The sequence below is a fragment of the Oryctolagus cuniculus genome, chromosome 10 (assembly GCF_051225735.1).
Source record: "Oryctolagus cuniculus isolate XC-2025 breed Fujian yellow rabbit chromosome 10, ASM5122573v1, whole genome shotgun sequence".
Classification (NCBI taxonomy): domain Eukaryota; kingdom Metazoa; phylum Chordata; class Mammalia; order Lagomorpha; family Leporidae; genus Oryctolagus; species Oryctolagus cuniculus.
Window position 1 is genome coordinate 94,923,385 of NC_142876.1, and position 26,107 is coordinate 94,949,491.

General features: G+C 41.9%; 1 protein-coding gene across 21 annotated transcripts in view; it reads left to right on the forward strand.

The window, feature by feature from the left end:
- The window catches only part of ERC2 (ELKS/RAB6-interacting/CAST family member 2), a 1,012,357-nt gene that overhangs the window by 185,635 nt on the left and 800,615 nt on the right, over positions 1 to 26,107 (forward strand). For 12 of the 21 annotated variants that reach the window (XR_016214779.1, XM_051852281.3, XM_089306079.1 and 9 more), the window contains 2 exons: positions 3,907 to 3,930; positions 4,579 to 4,995. Coding sequence is in view for 20 of the 21 variants with exons in the window: in XM_051852281.3 (XP_051708241.1) it covers positions 3,907 to 3,930; positions 4,579 to 4,995 (441 nt within the window). In the remaining variant the exon portion in view is untranslated. The remainder of the gene's footprint in view (positions 1 to 3,906; positions 3,931 to 4,578; positions 4,996 to 26,107) is intronic. The other 9 variants (XM_089306080.1, XM_089306081.1, XM_089306082.1 and 6 more) reach the window with 1 other exon arrangement.

The window sequence follows — 26,107 nt, forward strand, 5'->3', positions numbered from 1 at the left end:
TCTGTCTCTATTTTTCTCATCCATTAAGTGGAGATCGTAACAATAGCTATCTTTCAAGGCAAGTGTGAGGATTAAAAGAGCTTAGAAGCATGTATGATGTGTGGTGAGTGCAAATAAATTTTGCTGTGAGTGTTCATTAATAGAGCTGCTCTATCTTTGCTTCTGGGCTTTGACACTTTCACTTCTCTTTTCCTCATTCTCCAAGGGACTGACTCCTTTGTCCTTCAAGAGATAGCTCAGTTGTAGCCCTTTGGACTGAGTCATACTCTCTGTGCTTTTTAGCCACCTGGCTTTGATTTCTGTTGCAATCTTCATGACATACTATTGCTATTATTGGGTTACTTGGCTATGAGATAGTGAGCATAAATTCTTTTCTTTTTCCTTCCTTCCTTCCTTCTCTCCTCCCTCCCTTCCTCCCTCCCTTCCTTTCCTCCTTCCTTCCCTCCTTCCCTCTCTCCTTCCTTCTCTCCTTCCTTCCTTCCATCCTTCCATCCTTCTTTCCTCCTCCTCCCTCCCTTTCCTCCTCCCTCCATCGCCTTCCTCCTCCTTCTCCCCTTCCTCCTCTCTTCATCTCCTTCCCCCTCCGTCTTTCCCTCCTCCTTACTTTGCTGTTTCATGAGTATGGGGGAGATACCGGTTAGTTAAGTGGACCAATTTCCCCTCCATTCCTCCTCCCCTATCTTCCTTCTATCCTTTATACTAAAATTCCTCCTTCTCTTACTCCCTGATTTCTCCTCTTCACTCTTAGTGCAACTGATGCATGCTCTCATTTATTCCTGATTGGAACCCCGTGAGGTGCGCATTGGGAGGGTCTCCATTCTGTAGCTATGGGAACAGAGGATCAGGGCAGCAGTCAACTGACCCATCCAGAAGGGCAGCTCCTTTACAGAGCTGAGTTCCAGTGTTACTGCCTGTGCTCAAAGCACTTTGGTGATTTTCTTTGGATTTCCTTCTGGCCAATCTATGAACCACATAAAGAAAAGCAGTCTTATTTTTGGTTATTCTCAGAAATGATAATTTCCATTCTGATTGTCCCAATTGATCACATTTGTCTCAAAATAAGCTTGGATCATCTCAGAAATCTAACCTACTTTCTAAGGACAAAATTCTGCCATCATCAAGAGTGTTTACAAGACTTGAGTCAGTTGCCAAAGCACACTCCCAAAAGCCTTGAGAGGAGCCACATTGCTGATTGAAGGCTGTGGATACTCCCGTGGACTTTGTTTTGAGGTGGTATAGGGATGGGGCACTGGTGGATGAAGTTCATGTTACTTTATAGTTTTACTTCATATTTATCAATGACAACTTTTTTGAGATATAATTTACATGCCCCACAATTTATGCATTTAGAGTATAAAATTTATTTGCTTTAGTGTGTTCACCAAATTGTTCAAATAACACCCCCCATTTAATTTGAGAACATTTTCATCACCTACTCCCAAAGAAGCCCAATACTTTTGTGGTTCCATATTCCCTCACCTTCCTCCCTACCCCCTTGGCAATCACTAACTTATTTTTTCTATGGATGTACTTATTCTGGTCATTCCATCAGTTGTATCATATAATGTGTGGTACTTTGTGATTTATTTCTTTCATATAGCTTAGTATTTTTAAGGTTCATCCATGTTGTATGATAGTTGGTCAATACCTCATTGCTTTTCATGGTTGAATAATATTTCATTTAATGGATAGATCACATTTTATTTTTCCATTCATTGGTGATTGGCCTGTGGGTTATTGCCACTGTTTGGTTAATATGAATAATGTTACTGTGAATATTTGTATATAATTCAGCCTCTGAATTGGTACATAAAATGTTGGGGTGGGTGTTATAGTATAGTGGATTAAGCTGCTGCTTGGGACTTCTGCATCCTATTTCAGAGTACCTGGGTTTGAGTCCTGACTTGCTTCAGATTTAGCTTCCTGCTAATGTGTACCCTGGGAGGCAGCAGGTGATGGCTCAAGTGCTTTCTTCCCTGTCACCCACGTAGGAGACCCAGATGGAGTTCCAGGCACCTGGCTTTGGCCTGGCCTACTCCTGCTGAGGCATGCATTTGGGGAGTGAACCAGTAGGTGGAAGTTCTCTTGTTCTCACTCTCTCTCTGCCAAGAGAGAGAGAGAGAGAGAGAGAGAGAGAGAGAGAGAAAGAAAGAAAGAAAGAAAGAAAGAAAGAAAGAAAGAGAGAAAGAGAGAGAGAAAGAGAGAAAGAGAGAGAGAAAGAGAGAAAGAGAGAGAGAGAGAGAAAGAGAGAGAGAGAGAGAAAGAAAGAAAGAAAGAAAGAAGGAAGGAAGGAAGGAAGATGTGATAGATCCCTTTCATGGGATAATATTCAATTATAAAGATAAATGAAATACATACTATTATATGGATAAACTTTGAAAACATGCCATATGAAAGAAACCATTCAGTGCATGATTCTGTTGTTATGAAATGTTCAGAATAGACATTGCCCTATGGACAGGGAGTAAATTAGTGGTTGGCAGCTTCTGGGGTTAGAAAGGGATGGGATGCGACTGCTAAAGTGTGCAGTCATTTTTTTTTTTTAAAGTTAATTTATTTCAGAAGGATGGAGAAAGAGAGAAAGAAAAGAGCTCCCATTTGCTGATTCACTCTGCAAATGCCTGCAACAGCTAAATCCAGGAGCCAGGAGCTTGATTCAGATCTCCCATATAGGTGACAGGGACCCAAGTACTTAAGCCATTACTTGTTGCTTCCCAGGTTGTGAATTAGCAGGAAACTGGAGTCAAGATACAGAACCAGGCACTCCAATGTGGATCACCAATGTCTTGATTGTAAGGCTAAACATTTGCTCCTATGATGAAATTGTTGAAAAATTTATTGTGTTGATGAGTATACAACTTTGTGAAAATGTACTAAAACTGCTACATTTTACACTTCATGAATATACTGTATTACAGTAATAATTGATAATCTATCATTAACTATATGGCAGTTGCTTACCCTGAAGTTAGTACCTGGTAAGGCTGTTGCACACACATGTAAAGGACATTTCTGTTCTCCTCTGTGCCAGGAATTTCTCAACACAATGCATACTGGAATGGATACCCCTAAATAATACAGTCAATATGATGTATCACCCAGTTTTTTTTTTCTGAGTGCAGGCCATACTCAGAAAGATATCAACACCTCTGAGTGTGAGTGTCAGCTTCAGGAGTTCATAAAGATGTCACAATGTTGTGCTCCAATGTTTATATAATTTAGATGTCATATTGGTACTTTGTAACTTGTGAGTTCCCTGTGGGCAGGAGCTAGGCTTTATGTCTATCTAGAGTCTTAGACTTAGCATTATCTCCAGACAGGAGTATCTTCTTGGTGAATGAATGAGTCACTGAAATTTTGGAAGCCACCTGGTTGGCATTGAAGACAAAACACTTCAAGGCTTGTGGTTACCTCCTCTGACCAGGCTGCGGGTGGTCCTGCTGGGTAGATGTTGCTGCATCCATCAGTGGTCTTCATGCAGGGGTTTCTGTTCTCACAAGTGGTGACTGGTTGGTTTCTCTGATGCTTTTGCTGTGATTTTGATTAAAATGGTGACCTGAGATGAAATAGCAGGAGAATGCTTTCCTCCCTGGTAATACATCTAAGACCCTGAGTTGCTGGGACAGTAAGATTTAGAAAAGCGAAAGTAGAATAAATCTCATATTAGGTTTTTCTTTTTTGTTTTTCTTTTTCCTCCCACATTTATAAAACATCAATTCTACGGATTCTGTGTAGCTAATGGGTCTTTGCTGTAATAAGAAATTGTTTTTTCTTTTTCTTTTTTCCTCTGTGAAAGTACTTTATGTTGATTAAGTTCTTTCTGTTAAATATCCTTTGCTTGCACTGGACTTTGCTTTGTGTTGATTTTTTGCTTCATTTTTTTTTTTCATTTCCCATGCTGTTCAGTTACTGGATGCCAGAAGAACCAAGGTTTGTCTGCTCTGCGCGGCTTGTTTGTTTGGCCCTGCACAGCCTCACTTCCTCGTGTGTCTGAGTGTGTCTCTCTGTGTCTGCATTTGTTCCCTCTTGCTTGCAGAGGCAGTAATCCTGTTTACTAAACCTGTTCACAGCTTTATTTGTTAAAAAATCAAGTCCTTGTTTGTGTCTACTTGTAGTGGATGCTATTATTTTCATTTTTCAAATGGACCTGCATTTATCGTGGAAAATAATGGATACTAGAAAAAAGAATTCCTTAGGAAACAAGGAATACTGAGTCTGGAGCACTGTGGGCATCAAGAAGGTGTGTCTGTGAGAGTTTCCCTCTAACCCTTTCCACTTCCTCAACGAAAACTCTGTAGATGTATAACTTCCCTTGTGATTGACACTAATATACCGTTTCTGTGTATGTGTACATTTCTCTTCTCCTAAGACATTCAGAAAGCATCACTGAATTAATATCCCCTCTCCATGTGCTGTCCCATGCTTCTGAAGTCACCGTGGAGGACTTCACGGCTGGCCCTCGGGACCTCATGATTAGCATTCCATCTTCATGGTGTGGTAGCAGCAAGATCATGCGTGGTGTTGCCATTCACTTTGTTCTCTTCTTTCCCCTCTCCTGCACCTTCGTTCTCATTGCAGCACCTGCAGTTGACGATCCAGGCCCTTCAGGATGAGCTGCGAACCCAGAGAGACCTCAATCACCTCCTGCAGCAAGAGAGTGGCAACCGGGGAGCTGAGCACTTCACCATTGAGCTGACGGAGGAGAACTTCAGGCGGCTGCAAGCTGAGCATGACAGGCAGGCCAAGGAGCTGTTCCTTTTGAGGAAGACATTAGAGGAGATGGAGCTGAGGATTGAAACGCAGAAGCAAACCCTCAATGCCCGAGATGAATCCATAAAAAAGCTTCTTGAGATGCTGCAAAGCAAGGGTTTGCCATCCAAAAGCCTGGAGGATGATAATGAGCGGACGCGGCGGATGGCAGAGGCGGAGTCTCAGGTCAGCCACTTGGAAGTGATTTTAGATCAAAAGGAGAAAGAGAATATACATCTGCGAGAGGTAAGAACATCCCCCCTATATTCCCAAAGCCTTATTGTACAAACTAAAGATGTGTTATCAAGTTACTTTCCTGGGTTGGAAGATAGCTACAGCCTTAACACAATTCCCTTTGCCATTTGCTCTCTAACCTTCCTGTCTGCCTCTGACTCTTAACCTGGAATTCTGCATTTGTTCTCTGATCAGAACATGTATGTTCTGTTACCATTCAGCATGTCTTCAGGATCAAAGTGTGTATACCACATATGAATTTGAAGGTGCTTTGCGATTGCTTTTTTCCTCAGGTAGGGCTGTTGGTTTATAGTCTTTTAAGTACAGTCCTGTTTAAGTTTCAGTGTTCATCACGTATCTCTTTAACAGTACAATACGGGTCACAAGCAACACAATGAACCGAAAGTATTTTTATAACTGGATTAGGGATTAGGGGTGGTTTTAATAGAAAGTAATTTGGTAGTGTTTCTAGAAAGGACAGTAAAATGCACAGACTAGCTTTGAACCTGTAGTTTTAAGATAATCCTCATCTGCACACAGTTATCTAGGACAGAATGTTCCAGGTTTTCTTAATATGTGTTTTTCCCTTAGTGGATTAAATCCCTTGAAGTCCTTCAGAGACAGCCTTTCTGGCAAGCCACTGACTTTGAATGTTGAGAGACTCACATACCTGAGACCAAGTGGTTGTGTAGAGCTTAGGAAACATGTAGGCAACATCAAAGTTTGACAGTTTTCCAGCAGTTTCTGCAGCTGTGGTGGATGTGGCAAAACTGCTGTGGGGAGGCTAGATCTCACAGAAAACAGCAAGCAGAAAAATGGCATGAAATCTATCTTAAAAAATATTCTGCAGTCATAAATACAAATTTCAGAAGATTACTTGATTGCATAGCAAACTAGACTTCTTGGCATTCAAATCTATTCAGATGGGAAGCTCCTCTTTTAAGTCATTCATTTGGTTCTTCAGAAAACATGGCTTCCAAGTTGGGATTAGCTAAAATGCAGGTGCTCCTGGGAGCTTTTTTCTGATGTAGATAGTGTTTGCTTAGAACATTTGAATAGACTTTTGTGTCTTCAAGCTTAATTTCTTCTACTTTTATCCTCTCACATTTTGTTTTCATGAGGCCTTATCAACATGCTTGGGAAATTCCATGATTTGGTTTCCTATGGAGATACATAAGGAGATGTTTGATTGGGCTTGGTCTTCCCATTTGTGTCCCAAGAGGGTGGTTGTAGTAGGCAGACTTGTAGGATGGTGTTCAGTGGTCTCTAATCTTGGGATTCACAACCTTATATGATCCTTTTCCCTTGGGTCTTGACTAATCCTAGAGACTTACTTCTAAATAATAGAATATAGGATAAAGGAATGTCAACGTCGTGTCCATGAGTGGATTACATAAGACTGTGAGTTCTGTCATTGTAGTGCTCTGTTGCCCTCTTAGCCTGCATGTTGTGGTGAAGCAAGCTTTTATATGGAGAGACTCAAGTGGTTCAGAACTGAGGGAATCCACTAGCTAACACCCAGTGAGGAACAGAGGCACCCAGACCAGCAGCTGCAAAGAACTGAAAACTGGTGACACCTACTTGTGAGCCTGTAAGTGGATCCTTCCCCAGTTGAGCCTTTGGATAAAATGAAAGGCCCTGGGTTGACACCTTAATTGCAGCTTTTTATGAGATCATGAATCAGACAACCCAGCTAAACCATACATGGCTACCTGACCCACAGACACTGTGAGATAATAAATATATGTTGTTTCACAGTGTGAAATTTTGGGAATAATTTGTTACATGACAACAGAAAACTAGTACAGTAGAACAGAAATTAATCTTCTCCCTGTTTTTCCCCATAGATCTCCTACCTCGTTTATAGAAGATAAACACTAACCACTACCCTGTTAGTACTTGCATGTAGACTGTGGTTGTTGAAAATTTCCCTGTATACTCTCCAAATTTTGATTGGTAGAGGCTCACTGTAGATGGACACAGCTACTGCTTTATTCTGGATGCCAAGGGATGGTGTTGCCAATATAGCAAAGCTGTGATACCAGAGAAACCTCCACCTGTAGCACCTTTCCTCACTCTACATTGGGATCTTTTGGTCACAGTGGGACCATTCTTGCTGTGCATTTGGATTCTGCATCTTGGTAAGACAAATGGTGTCTTGATTCTCTTGTATGTCTGCCTTCATTTAAATGTATCAGTTGTGTTTTCTGAGATTTGTTATTTCTTTTAATGGTCTGGTCTGGAACTAGATTATGTTTAGGATCAGTTTAGCTCACAGAGAGTGATACAGAAAACACACCTCAACACATCCAGCTGGTTTCCTGGAGCATTAAACTGAAGTCAGTGGATAGCCCTTACCTGGCTCATTAAAAGGGAGAATATGGACAATGCATTTCTATAAAAATCCATTTCAAAGTTAAACTTGGTAACCAGGACTTACTTTCTGGCCTGAAACGACCCTTCCCCAGGGAAGGGTTGTATTGGCTTGTGAGAGCCACTCATGGAATTTTCAGGCATCTTGTGAGCCATCTATTAAACCATCAATAACTTGAAATTGGTCAGGATTGGAATACTTAACACCATGGGGAATGACAAATGCTTCTTTCAGGGTCTGTCTTCCCTTTACCTTCCTTGATTCCCAAAAAGCTGTTACCAGCATACTTCTGAATAAATGTCATGAGATGTTTAAACACAATACAGCAAAAAGAAGCATTGTGGAGTCAGAAAGTTAAGTATTGGAAACAATATAAATGCATTAACCACTGATGGTTCATTAAAAATTTTTTAAGCAGCATCTATATGGATGCTTATGTGTCTGGCACTATGAAGAGCTCTTTACCTCAGTTCATAACCACCTCATTCATTCTTTAATTCTTTCATTTGTTGGATAACTACTCATTGCAAATCTGTTTTGGGTCATAGTAATGATTTGACTTCATGGTGCTTACATTCTGTTGCGGAGAAGTACATAGCGATTTTATAGTTACATAGAGAAGTGTCATGAAGAAAAGCAGCAGCAGCAGGGCTAGTGACCAGGATGGGGCCAGTTTCCTGTTGGGTGGTCAGTGAAGGTGTCTTGGGAGGGAATGATGGCATGAACTGAGACTTGAGTGCCACAAAGGAATCAGAAGATCTGAGAAGACTGTTCTGGTCGGATGCAGAGGCTCAGGGCCCTGGAGGTAGGTGATATTATCTTGCCCATTTTAACTGGAAGAATGGAGTGACAAGTGACATTAAGATGCCTGCCCATTGTTATATAGCTGACAACTGGTGACAGTAGTGTTTGAATCAGTCTGATTCTAGAGCCTTGGCTCTTAAATCATTTCATTATATCCCTTTCTTAGAAGAATATTTCCCAGGGTGCTGGGAAGAATAGCCTTTTTGTTGGACATTGATATGTTATAAGAAGGAAAGGGATGCAGGGGCCAGTATACTTGAGGAAATCTTGAGTTCCGCGTAGTTTGCTTCAGGACATGCTAGACCCTTTAATGTGCAAATACACATCCTTCCTTTCCTTGAAGGAGGCTGAGGGAGACAGAGCTCTTCAAACCTATTTGACTTGCCTTTCTGTGATTGCATTGGTGTTCTTTGTAAGACATTTTAGAAAAATGCTATGCTAGAAAATAAACATTTTGCCTTTACTTTGTGACCTGAAAACTATTTAGTAATATACAAATAGGTGTTTCCCATTGCCCAGAAAAACTGGGTACTTTCCTTCATACTTGTTCTGTAAGGCAAAATTTATTGTAAGCTGTTTTCTTATTTTGTACTCGGTTTTAGGATGTACTTCTGTTCAGTCATTTAAAAAGTTTTTTAGTAGAAAAATAGGTCCAACCGTTTTTCTTATTAAACCAGTCAGAATAACTCAGCTTAAATAAAGAAGTTGCTTGACCTCTGTGAATTTAAATGAATCCAAATCCAAAACAGGATTTAAAATGTACTTGAGGTTTTCCATTCAGTGTGTTCCTGATTTCTTTTTCATTACGTATGGTTCAACTAGGTGGGGACTAGATGGTGTAAGGTTGGGGACTGGAACGCTAGTGGTTTAATGATTCATTCCCAGGCAGAAGTGCTGGACCTCATATAAACCCCATCTCCTGCTCTTGCTTGGCCTATTGCTTCAGGGGATTGAAGTTAGCGGAGTTGCAGATGGCGTGCCTTGGGTTGATTGCTTTAGTGTATCGTTATCCTTTAGCAGTCTGAAGCAGGCTGAGGATGAAACCACTTCTTTGTTTGGAAGGAAACAACAATAACAAAAAGTTGTGATGTCAACTTATTTGGAAGACCCAAACCATTGCCCAGGAATTACCACTGGCTGCCAGTGTGAGCCAGATGGTTGGTTGCAACTCAGCAGTACTCACTGGTACATCTGTTGTATTTGTCTGCAAGTTGATTTGATAAAACAGTGTTTGATGTAGTAGTTTGCCCTGTTCTCTAGCCTTTTCTGCAGAGAATATACTGTTCCATGTAAAGGCTTTAGTGATCAAATATCTCAAAAACTACTGACCTTATTAAAGAAAAGTTGTATTTCTTTACCAGGATGCTCTTGTGCTTAAGCTGCTTAATATTTTCTTGATTGATTCTTGAAAGAGAGTCAGGGGTCCTTGAATTTACAGCATGAGAGATGCTTGAAGGGAAGGGAGGCATGATCTCCAACTATGATTATTGATCACCTAGTCTGATGCCTTTGAGAGCTTACCTTTCTTTGGTAGAAGGGTTTGAAGAGCAGTCAAGTCACTGGAGGCCACAGCTGCTGATCACCAAGCCCAAGCAAAATCCTAGGGAGCTGAGACCTGAGCCTTCCTGTGTGCAGTGTGTGGACAGAAAAGAATGAGGTAACATGAATTCCTGGCCTTTGCTTTATTGTCCCAAGGCACTTGGGAGATCTACCAAGGCAAACGTGATGACCTAGAAGTTCTGGAGCTTTTAGACCCTTTTCCGTTGGCTCAAACCTCCCCAATATAATCTCTGACCACACTTCTAAATACCACTGCTATCCCTCTCTCTCAAAACCATATCTCCTTGCCCTTTCTGCCACATGCTTGCCTGAAGTTCTGCTGACTATGCCGTGGTTTTGCTGATGCAGACCTTTCTAATTCCGACTTTACAGATTCACCACATTCTATTTCTACCACTAAAGTTTATCACAGAAAATATTCATAAGTACACAAACACACCATTTTATACACCAGATTTTGAGGGTTGCTTCCTATACATATTAAAGAACTGAAAAATTGCTCCCTATTTTAATATAGTGAGTTTCTTACTTGATCAGTATATTTTATCATTACACCTATGTCTCAAATATTGTAAAAATTCAATCAGTAGGGGCAAGCTTTGTGATACAGCAGGTTAAGCTGCTGTTTGTGACACTGGCATTCCATATTGAGTGCTAGTTTGAGTTCTGGTTGCCCTACTCCATTCCAGCTTCCTGCTAATGCACCTGGGAAAACAATGAAAGAGGGCCCAAGCATTTTTTGGTCCCTGCCACCCACAGGGGGACTTAGATGGAGTTTATGGCTCCTGGTTTTGGCCTGGCCAAGAACTGGATGTTGCCACCATTTGGGGAGTGAACCGGAGGCTGGAAGATTCTCTCTCTCTCTCTGCCTTTCAAATAAATAACTACATAAACAATTCAACCAACATATGCAACTTTATTTTGATTTGTACTTTATTAGGAAGGTAGAGAGAGAGGAAAAAAGAGAGACAGACAGACGGACAGAGATTGTCCATCTGCTGGTTCACTCCCTAAATGCCCACAACATCAAAAGCTGGGCCAGGCTGATGCCAAGAGCTCAGAACTCAAACCAGGTTTTCATGTGGGTGGCAGAGACCCAAATGCCTGAGTCATCGTCTGCTACCTCCCAGGGTGTGCATTAGAAGGAAGCTGGGATTGGAAGCAGAGGCATGTCAGATGCAGACATCCTAAGCAGTGTCTGCTTTGCCAAATGTCTATCTCCCAGGTCCCACATATTTCCTGTAGATGCTTGATAAGTATTTTCATGAGAGAAAAAGATGGTTAAAATATCTACAGAGTCACCCTGTGGGTTTTTTTTTTTTTTTGGTCAGTATTGGAAAAGCTTATTATGATTATAAAAACCCCATGTTCTTTATGTTTTCTCTATCATTTTGTGTTTGGAATAGAACAGGAGCTTTGAGGGTAACTTTATCTGGAAGTCCCTTTCATTTATCTCAAAGTGTATTGAAATTCACTGGACATACATTTAAACATCCATATGTTGGATGCTGTGGGATCATTTGTGGCAATTGTGTGGTCTTGTTCAGAGATGCAGGTGGGCCAGTAGAGAAAGTGATATTGTAAATGTTGTAACCATCATCATCATTACACAGATGAGGAAATCAAGGGAGAAAGAGGTAAATAATTGTCCCCAGTCCAGAGCAAGTGCTGGAGCCAGCATTGGAACTCTGGCAGCCTGGCCATGCAGTCTGTACTTGTCACTGCTCTGTGCTGCTGCTTCTTTTTTTTTTTTTTTTTTTTTAACTTTTATTTAATGAATATACGTTTCCAAAGTACGAATAATGGATTACTATGGCTTCCCCCCCATACCGTCCCTCCCACCCACAACCCTCCCCTTTCCCACTCCCTCTCCCCTTCCATTCACATCAAGATTCATTTTTGATTATCTTAATATACAGAAGATCAGCTTAGTATACATTAAGTAAGGATTTCAACAGTTTGCTCCCACACAGAAACATAAAGTGAAAAATAATAGATGATTTTTTTTTAATGATGATGAAATCAGATCAGACCTATTGTCATGTTTAATCCCAGTGAGAGTCAAGTTGGGAGTTGATAGTTTCTTTTCTTTTCTTTCTTTTTTTTTTTTTTTTTTTTTTTTTTACAGAGGATCAGTTTAGTATGCATTAAGTAAAGATTTCAACAGTTTGCACCCCCATAGAAACACAAAGTGAAATATATTATTTGAGTACTCGTTATAGCATTAAATCTCAATGCACAGCACACTAAGGACAGAGATCCTACATGAGGAGTAAGTGCACAGTGACTCCTGTTGTTGACTTTACCAATTGACACTCCTGTCTATGGCATCAGTAATCTCCCTATGCTCCAGTCATGAGTTTCCAAGGCTATGGAAGCCCTCTGAGTTCTCCGACTCTTATCTTGTTTAGACAAGGTCATAGTCAAAGTGGAGGTTCTTTCCTCCCTTCAGAGAAAGGTACCTCCTTCTTTGAAGACCTGTTCTTTCCACTGGGATCTCACTCGCAGAGATCTTTTGCCAGAGTGTCTTGGCTTTCCATGCCTGAAATACTCTCATGGGCTTTTCAGCCAGATCCGAGTGCCTTTAGGGCTGATTCTGAGGCCAGAGTGCTATTTAGGACATCTGCCATTCTATGAGTCTGCTGAGTATCTCACTTCCCATGTTGGATCACTCTCCCCTTTATTTATTCCATCGGTTAGTGTTAGCAGGTACTAGACTTGCTTATGTGCTCCCTTTGACTCTTAGTCCTTTCATTATGATCAATTGCGAACTGAAATTGATCACTTGGACTAGTGAGATGGCATTGGTACATGCCACCTTGATGGGATTAAATTGGAGTCCCCTGGTATGTTTCTAACTCTACCATTTGGGGCAAGTCAGCTTGAGCATGTCCCAAATTATATATCTCTTCCCTCTCTTATTCCTACTCTTATGTTTAACAGGGATCACATTTCAGTTAAATTTCAACACTTAAGAATAACTGTGTATTAATTATAGAATTAAACCAGTCATATTAAGTAGAACAGACAAAAAAACTACTAAGAGGGATAATGTATTAAGTTGTTCATTAACAGTCAGGGCTATGCTGATCAAGTCACCGTTTCCCATAGTGTCCATTCCACTTCAACAGGTTTCCTTTTTGGTGTTCAGTCAGTTGTCACCGATCAGGGAGAACATATGGTATTTGTCCCTTTGGGACTGGCTTATTTCACTCAGCATGATGTGTTCCAGATTCCTCCATTTTGTTGCAAATGACTGGATTTCGTTGTTTCTTACTGCGGTATAGTATTCTAAAGAGTACATATCCCATAATTTCTTTATCCAGTCTACCGTTGATGGGCATTTAGGTTGGTTCCAGGTCTTAGCTATTGTGAATTGAGCTGCAATAAACATTAGGCTGCAGACCGCTTTTTTGTTTGCCAATTTAAATTCCTTTGGGTAAATTCCAAGGAGTGGGATGGCTGGGTCGAACGGTAGGGTTATCTTCAGGTTTCTGAGGAATCTCCAGACTGACTTCCATAGTGGCTTGACCAGTTTGCATTCCCACCAACAGTGGGTTAGTGTCCCTTTTTCCCCACATCCTCGCCAGCATCTGTTGTTGGTAGATTTCTGAATGTGAGCCATTCTAACCGGGGTGAGGTGGAACCTCATTGTGGTTTTGATTTGCATTTCTCTGATTGCTAATGACCTTGAACATTTTTTCATGTGCCTGTTGGCCATTTGGATTTCCTCTTTTGAAAAATGTCTATTGAGGTCCTTGGCCCATCTCTTAATTGGGTTGTTGGTTTTGTTTTTGTGGAGTTTCTTGATCTCTTTGTAGATTCTGGTTATTAACCCTTTATCTGTTGCATAGTTTGCAAATATTTTTTCCCATTCTGACAGTTGTCTCTTCACTCTCCTGACTGTTTCTTTTGCAGTACAGAAACTTCTCAATTTGATGCAATCCCAATAGTTAATTTTGGCTTTGCCTGTGCCTCCCGGGTCTTTTCCAGAAACTCTTTGCCTGTGCCAATATCTTGAAGGGTTTCTCCAATGTTCTCTAGTAACTTGATGGTGTCAGGTCGTAGATTTAGGTCTTTAATCCATGTTGAGTGGATTTTTGTGTAAGGTGTAAGGTAGGGGTCTTGCTTCATGATTCTGCACGTGGAAATCCAATTTTCCCAGCACCATTTATTGAATAGACTGTCCTTGCTCAAGGAATTAGTTTTAGATCCTTGATCAAATATAAGTTGGCTGTAGATGTTTGGGTTGATTTCTGGTATTTCAATTCTGTTCCATTGGTCTATCCATCTGTTTCTGTACCAGTACCATGCCTTTTTGATTACAACTGCCCTGTAGTATGTCCTGAAATCTGGTATTGTGATGCCTCCGGCTTTGTTTTTGTTGTACAAGATTGCTTTAGCTATTCGAGGTCTCTTGTGCCTCCATATAAATTTCAGCACCAATTTTTCCAGATCTGAGAAGAAGGTCTTCGGTATCTTGATTGGTATTGCATTGAATCTATAAATTGCTTTTGGGAGAATGGACATTTTGATGATATTGATTCTTCCAATCCATGAGCATGGAAGATTTTTCCATTTCTTGGTATCCTCTTCTATTTCTTTCTTTAAGGTTTTGTAATTTTCATCGTAGAGATCTTTAACGTCCTTGGTTAAGTTTATTCCAAGGTATTTGATTGTTTTTGTAGCTATTGTGAATGGGATTGATCTTAGAAGTTCTTCCTCAGCCATGGCATTGTCTGTGTATACAAAGGCTGTTGATTTTTGTGCATTGATTTTATACCCTGCTACTTTGCCAAACTCTTCTATGAGTTCCAATAGTCTCTTGGTAGAGTTCTTTGGGTCCCCTAAATAAAGAATCATGTCATCTGCAAAGAGGGATAGCTTGAGTTCTTCCTTCCCAATTTGTATCCCTTTAATTTCTTTTTCTTGCCTAATAGCTCTGGCTAGAACCTCCAGAACTATATTGAATAGCAGTGGTGAGAGTGGACATCCCTGTCTGGTCCCAGATCTCAGTGGATATGCTTCCAACTTTTCCCCATTCAATAGGATGTTGGCTGTGGGTTTTTCATAGATTGCTTTGATTGTATTGAGGAATGTTCCTTCCAAACCCAGTTTGCTTAGAGTTTTCATCATGAACGGGTGTTGTATTTTATCAAATGCTTTCTCGGCATCTATTGAGAGAATCATATGGTTTTTCTTCTGCAGTCTGTTAATGTGGTGTATCACATTGATTGTCTTGCGCACATTAAACCATCCCTGCATACCAGGGATAAATCCCACTTGGTCTGGGTGGATGATCTTTCTGATGTGTTGTTGCATTCTATTGGCGAGAATTTTATTGAGGATTTTTGCATCTATGTTCATCAGGGATATTGGTCTGTAATTCTCTTTCAGTGCTGCATCTTTTTCGCTGCTGCTTCTTGAGGTGGTGCACCAGGAGCATTCAGTGGTATTCAGTGCTGTGCAGCTTAAAGGCAGAAGAGCTGATGATGGGCTTCATCCATGGCACAGCCGGTCTTCAAAGGCAGGACAAATTGCCACTTATGAGAGTGGTGGGGATTGGAGAAGTGATGACCAAGCCGTGCCACAGACGTGGTATAGCACATTTTGGATATAGTATGTTTGGAGCAGCTGAAACTTTTCCTATTAAGAGAAAGTAAATATAGTCAAGCACGTATTTCGGGTTCAGATTACTCAGTGTGAACAGACATACAGTATCTGCATGAAGGATGAATGGTAGGACAAGAGATGGAATGTTAGCAGTGGCTTGAAGGATGAATGGTAGGACTAGAGATGGAATGTTGACAATGGCTTGGATGAGAAGAAACCAAAGGCATTGTGACATTAGGATTCTCTGGGTTTCAATGCACAGAGTGTGATCTGAGTGGTGGCTATGAAAACTGAAGGGAAAGACCATCTTCAGCTGTACGCAGGACCTTGAACTTAAGAACTGAGTGCTGGGAGCTTTGGAGAGGAAGGGATAACCCATGTGGGCCTGAGTGTGGGTGGATTGTGGGACAGTGGGCAGATGAGAAATGTCAGCAAGTTGGTTGAGAACTTTGGGGCCATTGAGTTTAATGAAATCCTGGTGGAGCTTTCCAACAAAGGTTGAGAGGGAGGTAAGGAAAAGATCAGGAAGTTCTGCATAAATGCATAAAGCATTTCTTTATTTTTTAGAGGTTATTTATTTGGAAGAGTAACAGGGAGTGAGGAAAAGATAAAGAGAAGAAATATATATATATATTATATATATAATATATATATACACACACACATATATATATATATATGAGAGAGACAGACAGACAGATAGACAAATAGACCATCTTCCATCTGCTGGTTCAATCCCTAAATGACCACAATAGCCAGGTCTATGCCAGCCAAGAGTCAGGAACTCTTTCATGGTATCCCACATGGGTGGCAGGGACCCAAGTACTTGGGTCATCTTCCACTGCTTTCCCATGCCATAGCAGAGAGCTGGATCAGAAAAGGAGCAGCCAGAACTTGAACTGGAACTCTGATAATGGATGTCCATGTGGTAAGCAGAGGCTTAACTCACTGCACCAATACGCTAGCCCTTATAAGGCATTTCTGACCATTGGTCACTGTCTTTTTTTTTTTTTTTTTTTTTTGACAGGCAGAGTGGATAGTGAGAGAGAGAGACAGAGAGAAAGGTCTTCCTTTTGCCGTTGGTTCACCCTCCAATGGCTGCCAAGGCCGGCGCACCACGCTGATCCGAAGGCAGGAACCAGGTGCTTATCCTGGTCTCCCATGGGGTGCAGGGCCCAAGTACTCGGGCCATCCTCCACTGCACTCCCTGGCCACAGCAGAGAGCTGGCCTGGAACAGGGGCAACCGGGACAGAATCCGGCGCCCGGACCGGGACTAGAACCTGGTGTGCTGGCGCCGCAAGGTGGAGGATTGCCTAGTGAGCCGGCGCCGGCCAGTCACTATCTTTAATTACATACATATAGCTGAATATTTGTGACCACTACTCCCAGTTCACATGATTGTTCTTATGCTTGCCTTTTCATTCCTCCTACTAGTAATAAACTACTCTAACTGAATGCTTTTCCTTCATCCCTCTTTTCAAAATAATGTTTAATTTTGAGTATGATAGATCTTTTGAGATTATGTAAAATTTTCTTTGGTGCCAGCTGGATATGGATTTCTTTTGTTCTCATTGAATTCCCTTTTCAGCAAGCACTCCATGTGGGATGGATGCCAGTGAAGCATCTGTACAGAAAAGTACTCTCTCTGTACCCTGATAGATAGCACATCCAAAAGTTTGATTTCAGGGACCAGTGTTGTAGTCAGTGGGTAAGCCCACCATGTATGATGCCAGTATCCCAACTGAAGTATTGGTTCAGGTCCTGGCTTCTCCACTTCTTATCCAGCTCTCCCTAATGCACCTGGGAAAGCAATAGAAGATAACCTAAGTACTTGGACTCCTGCCATGCACATGGGAGACTCAAATGGAGTTCAAGGCTTCTGGCTTGAGTTGCACCCATTTGGAGAGTGAATGAGCAGGTGGAAGATCTCTCTCTGTGCCACACTGCCTTTAAAATAAATGAATAAACCTTTTTTTTTTAAAGGTAGGATTTCATAGGGTTCACCCTGGCACTTCTGATGACATAGGGAATTCATTTCTATTTAACATCATTTGCCTTATCTTTAAATTCTCATACATTGTTTAAAGTTTGAACACAGCATGCTGATTGGAAATAGTTCAGGGTTTACCCCATGTTGATTTTAATGAGTGCATTTGTCTGCTTTTTACAATGACAGGGACTGGTGGAGCCTTAGGGGCCATTAGCCAGGATGCATTTTAGAACCTACTGAGAAGGCAGTGGCAGAGTTGAGTAGGGAAGCATGTAGTGGGAGGGCTCGGGGTGCAGCACCCCTCAGGAGGTTGTGCTGAGAGGGGCTGTGTGGACTGAGCTCATTGCCCTCTTCTTGCTCCACCCTAGGTGTGGCAGCTCTCTACCAACTGTTCTTTTGGGAGCTGGCAGCTTTTATCATCATCATCATAAGGTAATGCAGTGCACCACAATTCATACCTCAGTGGTCATAAAGCACTGCAAGCACTTGAGCTGCAGGCCTATTTGTGTGTTTCACAAGCTGTGCAAAGGGAAGTAGAGGCAGGCTCAGCCCTGCCGAGGTCCTGCCTTTCTCGAGTGAGAACATCAGCTAACAATTCTGATGTGGGGGGGACTTTTCAGTTTATACAACACATTCCATTATAATCATTTCCTCAGATGCTCTTGGCAACTCTGGGTGGGGGTCAGCGAGGCTCAGAGAGATCAAGCAGTGATGACAGATGGCATTTCCGGGGCACTCAGTAATAGCAGCCTGTGCTCGCCACTTTCCAGGGAGTGTGCCATTTAATGCTCACAGGGTGCCCTGAAGTACATAGTGGTTTCTTGCCTCCCAGTTGAGATGCTTTGGCCCAAAAGAGTGACATGACTGGTTCAGGGTCTCAGAGCAATGAGCGATGGATCTGGATTCAAATCTGCACCTGCTGGTTCTTGTTACCTTGTTCCTAACCATTCTTTGATGTTGTGGAGGATTTCAACCTGATACAGAGGAGACCAGAAACAATAATCCTAGTCTTTGGACATCTTGGCCAGGGTTCTTTTTTAAAAAATAGACTTTATTTTTAGGGCATTTTTAGGCTGTCTGAAAGGTTGAACAAGAGATACAGATACAGACATGCCCTGCAGATGTATAGCCTTCCCTGCTATCAACACTCCTCACTATAGTAACACATTTTTTTTTTTACCTAGAAACCTTTTACTTAAGGTATACAAACTTCATTTATTTCATAAATAAAAATTTAGAAATATAGTGATTCCCACCCTTCTTCCTCATCCCTCTCCTATTCCCATTCTTCTTTTTTACTATAATCTATTTTCAATTAACTTTATACACGTAAGATTAACCCTACACTAAGTAAAGAGTTCAACAAAAAGTTTGGAAAAAAAAAAACCTGTCAACAACAAGGGCTGTTCAAAGTCATTACATCTCAAAATGTCAATTCTGCTTCTATAGATTACTTTTTAGGTGCTCTCTTAGTTAACATAGATCAGGGAGAACATATGGTATTTGTCCTTTTGGGACTGACTTATTTCATTAAGCATGATGTTTTCCAGTTTCATCTATTTTTTTTTTTTTACTGCTGTGTAGTATTCAATGGTGTACATATCCCATAATTTCAGGCAATTGACAGAATGGGAGAAAATATTTGCAAGCTATGCAACTGATAAAGGATTAATATCCATAACTTATAAAGAGCTCAAGAAACTCAACGACAAAACAGTCTAGTTAAAAATGGGCAAAGCGGGGCTGACGCTGTGGCATAGCTAGTTAAGCCGCTGCCTGCAGTGCCAGCATCCCATATGGGTGCCGGTTTGAGACCCGGGTGCTCTACTTCTGATCCAGCTCTCTGCTATGGCATGGGAAAGCAGTAGAATATGGCCCAAGTCCTTGGACCCCTGTATGCGCGTGGGGGACCCGGAAAGAGCTCCTGGCTCCTGGCTTTGGATTGGTGCAGCTCTGGCTGTTGCGGCCAATTGGGGAGTGAACCAGCAGATGGAAGACCTCTCTCTTTTTGCCTCTCCTTCTCTATGTAACTCTGACCTTCAAATAAATAAATAAATCTTTTAAAAAAATGGGCAAAGAACTTGAACAGAATTTTTCAAAAGAGGAAATCCAAATGGCCAACTGACACATGAGAAAATACTCAGGATCACTAGCCATTAGGGAAATGCAAATCAAAACCACAATGAGGTTTTAACTCACCTCAGTTACAATGGCTTTCATACAGAAATCAGCAAACAACAAACGCTGGGGAGGGTGTGGAGAAAAGGGTACTCTAATCCATCCACTGTTGGTGGAAATGTAAACTAGTGCAGCCACTGTGGAAGACAGTATGGAGATTCCTCAGAAATCTGAATCTAGATCTCCCATAGGACCCGGCCATCCCACTCCTAGGAATTTACCCAAAGTAAATGAAATCAGCATATGAAAGAGTTATGTGTACCCCCATGTTTATTGCAGGGTTTTTCTTTATAACTGCAAGAAAGGGAAAAAAGGAAAAGGGCTTATTTTTTTTCCCCTTACCATATTTTATCAAGGCCTGTTGAATCAGAGATTGTAAATCTGTGAGGGTACAGAGCAGTAGAAAGATTAAACTGTGCTTTGTAGAAGGCAACATCAGGGCTGTGTCTTCTTCATTCATTTTGAGTCCATGGAAATGAAATAATTTGGCCCTTCATAAATTCCTAGGGAATAGTTGGGTTTTTATGAGCAGAAAGTAAAGACAAATGGATGGCCCTTAGTGTTGGATCTTTCTCATGTCATCTGTTCAAAGTTACTCTTTTGTCCAGTTTTTAACTTTATGGTTACCTCACTGCCTTAACAAAATACCTTGTTTCTCCATACTGACTTTACTTTTTATGAAATTTTTGTTGGGTATTTTGGGTTTCTTCCTGTCAACTGTGAGACATTAAAATTATATTTATAGGGCTTGGCATTGTGGTACAGTGGGTTAAGTTACCACTTGCAATGCCAATGTCCCATGTGGGAGCCATGATCTAAGTCCTGGCTGCTCTGCTTCTGATCCAGCTCCCTGTCAGTGAAGTGTTTTGACCCCCGCCGTCCACATGGGAGATTCTGGATGGAATTCTTGGCTTTTGCCTGACCCAGACCTGGCTGTTGTGGGCATCTGGCAATTGAGCCCACGGGTGGAAGTTCTTTCCCTATCACTCCCTCTCTCTGTCTCACCTACTTTCTCTGTCACTGACTTTCAAATAAATAAATAAATAAATAAATCTTTAACAGTTGTGTTTGTAACTGTTAACAGGCCCACATTTCGTTGCTTTTTCTAATTGGATGAAATTTGGTAAATTAAAATCTACTTTCTTATCCACTCTGGCTTGGATGTGAAAGGGGTGATTTTATTTTTTGTGTAGCCTGGCAAATAGATTGAAGGTTCTCTGAAGTGTTGGGATAGAGTGTTCAGTAAGGCAATGTTAACTGCTGCTGGGTGATCCCTAGGAGTGGCTGTGGTTACAGCAGCTGTAACTTATGTAAGGAATTAATTCCTAATCCACTTAAGGAAAAACAGATTTATGTATGTAGTTTGTAAAAGAAGGAAAAAGAGAGAAAGGTAGATTGTAGTGTCAGAGTGAAAATGATAAAGATCATTCATTTAGGTCCAGAGTTGGCAAACTATAGCCTATGGGCCACATGTGGCTGCCTGCTTTTAATGGCCTAGGACAGCTGAGAATAGTTTTTCCCTTTTGGAAATGGTTACATTTGGAATGATTAGATAAATATCTATAAAAAAATCCTCTAGTGCCTCCACCTATACTTATATTTTGCCTCTTGGCCCACAAAATCTGTAATATTTACAACCTGGTCATTTAAGAAAAAGTGTACTAACTCCTGAGTTAGATGATAAGTAGTTTTCTGAATCAAGACATTTAGTAAAGAGCCTCTCTGCTTTTTTAGTTCTATATTGAGGGTATTCAATCTTGTTACTTTTGAATATTGCTTTTGAGATTTTTTTCTAAATCAGAACATGGCACATTTTTCTGTCATTTCTGTTTTTTGTTAAATTGTTTTAAAATTTATTTGTATGTATTTGAAAGGCAGAATTATATACATAGAGGGAGAGGCAGAGAAAGAGATTGTCCATTCACTGCTTCGCTCCCCAGATGGCTATAACAGCTAGGGCTAGGCCAGGCCAAAGGCAGCAACCTTGAATTAAATCTGGGTCTCCCATGTGGGTGGCAGAGTCCTAAGCACTTGGACCATTGTCCACTACCTTCCCCGGTGTATTAGCAGAGAGCTGGATCAGAAGTAGAGCAGCTGCACTTGAACTGGCACTCTGATATGGGATTCTGGCATTGCAAGTGATGGCTTAACCCGCTGCTACACGATGTTAGGCCTCACTTCTGTTTTTTTGTTTTATAATTGTTAGACCTGTGATTTTGATCCCTAGATGCTCAGCACAGTAGATTTTGCCAGCTGATCACAGAAGTCTTCCTGTCTTCCAAGAGCTAGAAAATTAACTCATGTGGATTCAAAAGGGACTGTGTGTGAAGCAGTCTAACTTAAAACACACCTGAGAAATGGAAACCCCAGAAAAATTAAGACTTCCTGACTTAATAAAAACACAAACTTCCTCCTCCTCCTTTTTTCAAAATACCAGTGTTTGCTGACAATTTTCAGGCCTGTAAAATTAGTGCTTTAAAAATCTATGGCTGCTTTGAAGGAACTGAGCAGATAAAGAAACTGTCCAAATATGTGCAGGCCATTTAAACAGTATTTATGCATAGTGATTGTTAGTGTGCCATAGAATTGCTGTTTTCCTGTGGACAGTGACCTTATTCAGGTAAAGCCAGCATTTGGTCAGGATGATGGCTGAAAATTTCCTCCCCACTCTGTGCCCTCCTTCTACTCCCAAGTCTGTCAGATCTCACCCTGGTGCTCTTGGCATGGCTTGTTAGTGTTGGTGAAAGACTCTGCCTGTTACCAACAACTCTGTTGTTTCCTTGGTGTAGTTCAGGGTTCTCAGTGTCATCACTGTTGACACCTGGAACAAGAGCATTCTTTGTTGTGGGGCTGTCCTGTATGTGATGGTAAGCAGCATGCTAGACTTCTGCCTCACAGGTTTGGGTAGCACTCTTCTGTGATTTCTGCAAATAAAGCTGTCTCCAGACCTTGCAAAATCCCTCCAATTGCAGCCGTCTGGTCCAGAGTGAGTGACATATGGTTTTGGAGGCTTGCCTGAGGCTTGCAAGTCCAGAAACTCTCAGGTCACCTGTCTGACACTGTGTGCTAGGAAGGGGCAGCTCAGATCACCTTTTCCTTGACTCAAAGACTGACTGCAGGGGATTCAACTGGGGAACAGATGTGGTAAGGGGAGGTGGAAGTGGGAATTTGAGCCTGAAAAGAAACAGACATGGTGTGTGTGTGTGTGTGTGTGTGTGTGAGAGAGAGAGAGAGAGCGAGAGCGAGAGCGAGAGAGAGAGAGAGAGAGAGTGAGCTTGAGTGAGTGCACTGTTTCATCCTCCCTTCACTGTTTCCCTGTCAGGAAAGGTAGGGTTGAGAATGAGACTAGTCCTGCAAAATAAGTTTAAGGCTGGGATTAGGGGTCATGTTTTGATCTGAGCTACCATGTGGGGAGGTTGAGACTTTGAAAATAGAAGACACGTGATTCCCAGGAGTATCTGTGGAGGTACTATTTAGGAATCTGAGAAGTCACAGAAACCTCACTTTGCAACAACCTGGCTCTCTCTCTGTTAACTGTCACTTCTATTTTATGATAAAGGTGTTTGTCCCTGCTTTCCCTAAAAATGGCCTTTGAGTCTCCCTTTCTGCTTTTTAAGTAAACTTTCTTTTTCTATATTAACTGCCACCCTGCCCTCAGCATCAGCAAACTTCAGAATAATCATGGTGGGCATTGGTTTTATCACGTGGAAATGTAGTGCAGATGTTCAGAATTACCTTTTCTTTCCCCTTCTTTAAAACATCGTGACCACACATGCTTAGCACTAAGTACCATTAAGTATTTTTATTCTTGCTATTCAAAAATCTTGCCTCGGGCACAGTCCCACTACATCTCAAGAAAAGGCAAATATTAAAATAGCAGCAAGTATTTATGCATATCACATTAAAAATCTGAACTCATGGTTGCCTTTTTTGGCAATAGAAACCTTTATTTTTGTGACCCACTTAACCAAACCCTGCAGTTTTAAATGCCTCCCCTGCCTCTAAAACTTAGGGAGTTTTGTTCAACAGCCCTCTCTCTCACCTTTGTCTCTAGACCTGAGTTTTTCTCTTCACAGTGTGGCTATCTTTGCCCTCAACCTGATCACATAATGAAGCTAGCTAGTGGGAGAACCTGAGAAAGTTATTAATGGAGAAACACATTTTGTCGCAGAGAAACTCACAGCTTCATGGCAGAGTTTGAACATTCTTTCAGTGCTGCACACTGGGCCAGTGATCATTGACCAAGGAATTGCTTTATCAGCACTTAACACATTCCCCACTCAGAAACCTATTTGGGGAGATTAGCTGCCATTCTCAGTTTAACTTCTTTTAGGTTCTCTTTTCATCTCTCTTGGCCAACTTAAAATATTTCTCTAAAGAGCTGCTTAAAAAAATCTACACACACACACAAACCCCAACAACCTTCTTTGATTTAATCCTTTGTACCCAGAATCAAGAGCTGCCTTAACACCTATGTGTACTTTTTCATGTGCTAGAAATGAACTCTGGCTACTACAAATGGTCTTTAAAATGTGACTTTACCTGTCAACATCCAAATAAAGTGGATCACAGGTTGATTTTCTTTTAAAGAGAAGGGAGAAGCCTTTGTCATTTCTGACATAGTGTATATGGCAGGGAAGAGACAAAACCTGATGGTTCCTTAGACCAGCAGAAGTGACTTTTTATTTATTTATTTATTTATTTTTTGACAGGCAGAGTGGATAGTGAGAGAGAGAGACAGAGAGAAAGGTCTTCCTTTTGCCGTTGGTTCACCCTCTAATGGCCGCCGCAGCCAGCGCACCACGCTGATCCTGATGGCAGGAGCCAGGTACTTATCCTGGTCTCCCATGGGGTGCAGGAGCCAAGCACTTGGGCCATCCTCCACTGCACTCCCTGGCCACAGCAGAGAGCTGGCCTGGAAGAGGGGCAACCCGGGCAGAATCCGGTGCCCTGACCGGGACTAGAACCCAGTGTGCCGGCGCTGCAAGGCGGAGGATTAGCCTAGTGAGCCGCGGCGCCGGCCAGAAGTGACTCTTAATGTAGATATTCCTCCACATTAAGATGGTTTCCCGGGGCTGGCACTGTGACATAGCTGATAACGCCACTGCCTGTGACACCAGGCTCCTATATGGGTGCTAGTTTGTGTCCTGGGTGCTCCAACTCTGATCCAGCTCCTTGCAAATGACCTAGGAGGGGTAGTGGAGAATGGCTCAACTGCTTGGGCCCCTACCACCCACATGGGAGACCTAAATGAAGCTCCTGGCTCCTGGCTTCAACCTGGTTCACCTGGCTGTTGTGGCCATCTGAGGAGTAAACCAGTGGATGGAAGATCGCCCTCCCTTTGTCTCTGTAATTCTAACTTTCAACTAAATAAATAAATCTTAAGAAAAAAAGATGATTCCCAATTGTGTCCTTGCCGGGGGTTCCTGTTACATTTCTTTTAAGATGCATGTCAAGGTTTAGACAACGTTAAGGACTCAAGTTGTAGTTGCTTTCAAAGACACAGTGCTGCACAGTTACTGGATTTTTGCCAGTTGAACACTGGAAACTCGAGACACCTTCAAAACCTACCAGGCACAAACCTCAGTGGGGATTGTTAAGATGCCTCTCAAGCAACTCTTTTTTTTTATTTTTTTAATTTTTTTATTTTATTTTTTATTTTTTTGACAGGCAGAGTGGACAGTGAGAGAGAGAGACAAAGAGAAAGGTCTTCCTTTGCCATTGGTTCACCCTCCAATGGCTGCCGCGGCCGGCGCACTGCGGCCGGCGCACCGCGCTGATCCGATGGCAGGAGCCAGGAGCCAGGTGCTTTTCCTGGTCTCCCATGGGGTGCAGGGCCCAAGCACCTGGACCATCCTCCACTGCACTCCCTGGCCACAGCAGAGAGCTGGCCTGGAAGAGGGGCAACCAGGACAGAATCCAGCGCCCCAACCGGGACTAGAACCCGGTGTGCCGGCGCCGCTAGGCGGATTAGCCTAGTGAGCCGCGGCGCCGGCATCAAGCAACTCTTACAAGTAGAGCAATCACAGGAGTTTAATGGAGATTTGAAGATGCTTGTGCTGAATGTGGTGACATCTGGCACATGATGATACAAACTGTCCCAGAAGATATGAAATATTTTGAAAAATTCATGATCGTTGCCTGCTCTTCTAGACTGTGTTTAGGTTTACATGGTGGCTCCTTACTTTGTTGTCCCATAGGCACAAATGTGTCTTGCAATCAAAGACTCAAGGAGAATGGTCCAGAATGACTGTTTTTCCTGAAATTACAGCACCCTCCTGAGGAATCCATGTGGCACTTTATAGCTGAGAGTTGCTGGCTTATCACAGGGATAGAGGAGGGCTCAGGAAAAATCTCATCTCTCAAAGATTTTATTTGTTCACTTGAAAGGCAAAGTCACAGAGAGAAGAAGAAATATTCCATTTCTTGGTTCACTCCCCAGATGGCTGCAAAAGACTGGCAGCCAAAACCAGAATCCAGGAGCTATATCCATGTTCCCACATGGGTGGTTGGGGCATTTACTGCTGATTTTCCAGGTTCATTAGTAAGAAACTGGGTTGGAAGTAGAGAAGCTAGGACACGAACCAGTGCCCAGGTGAGATGC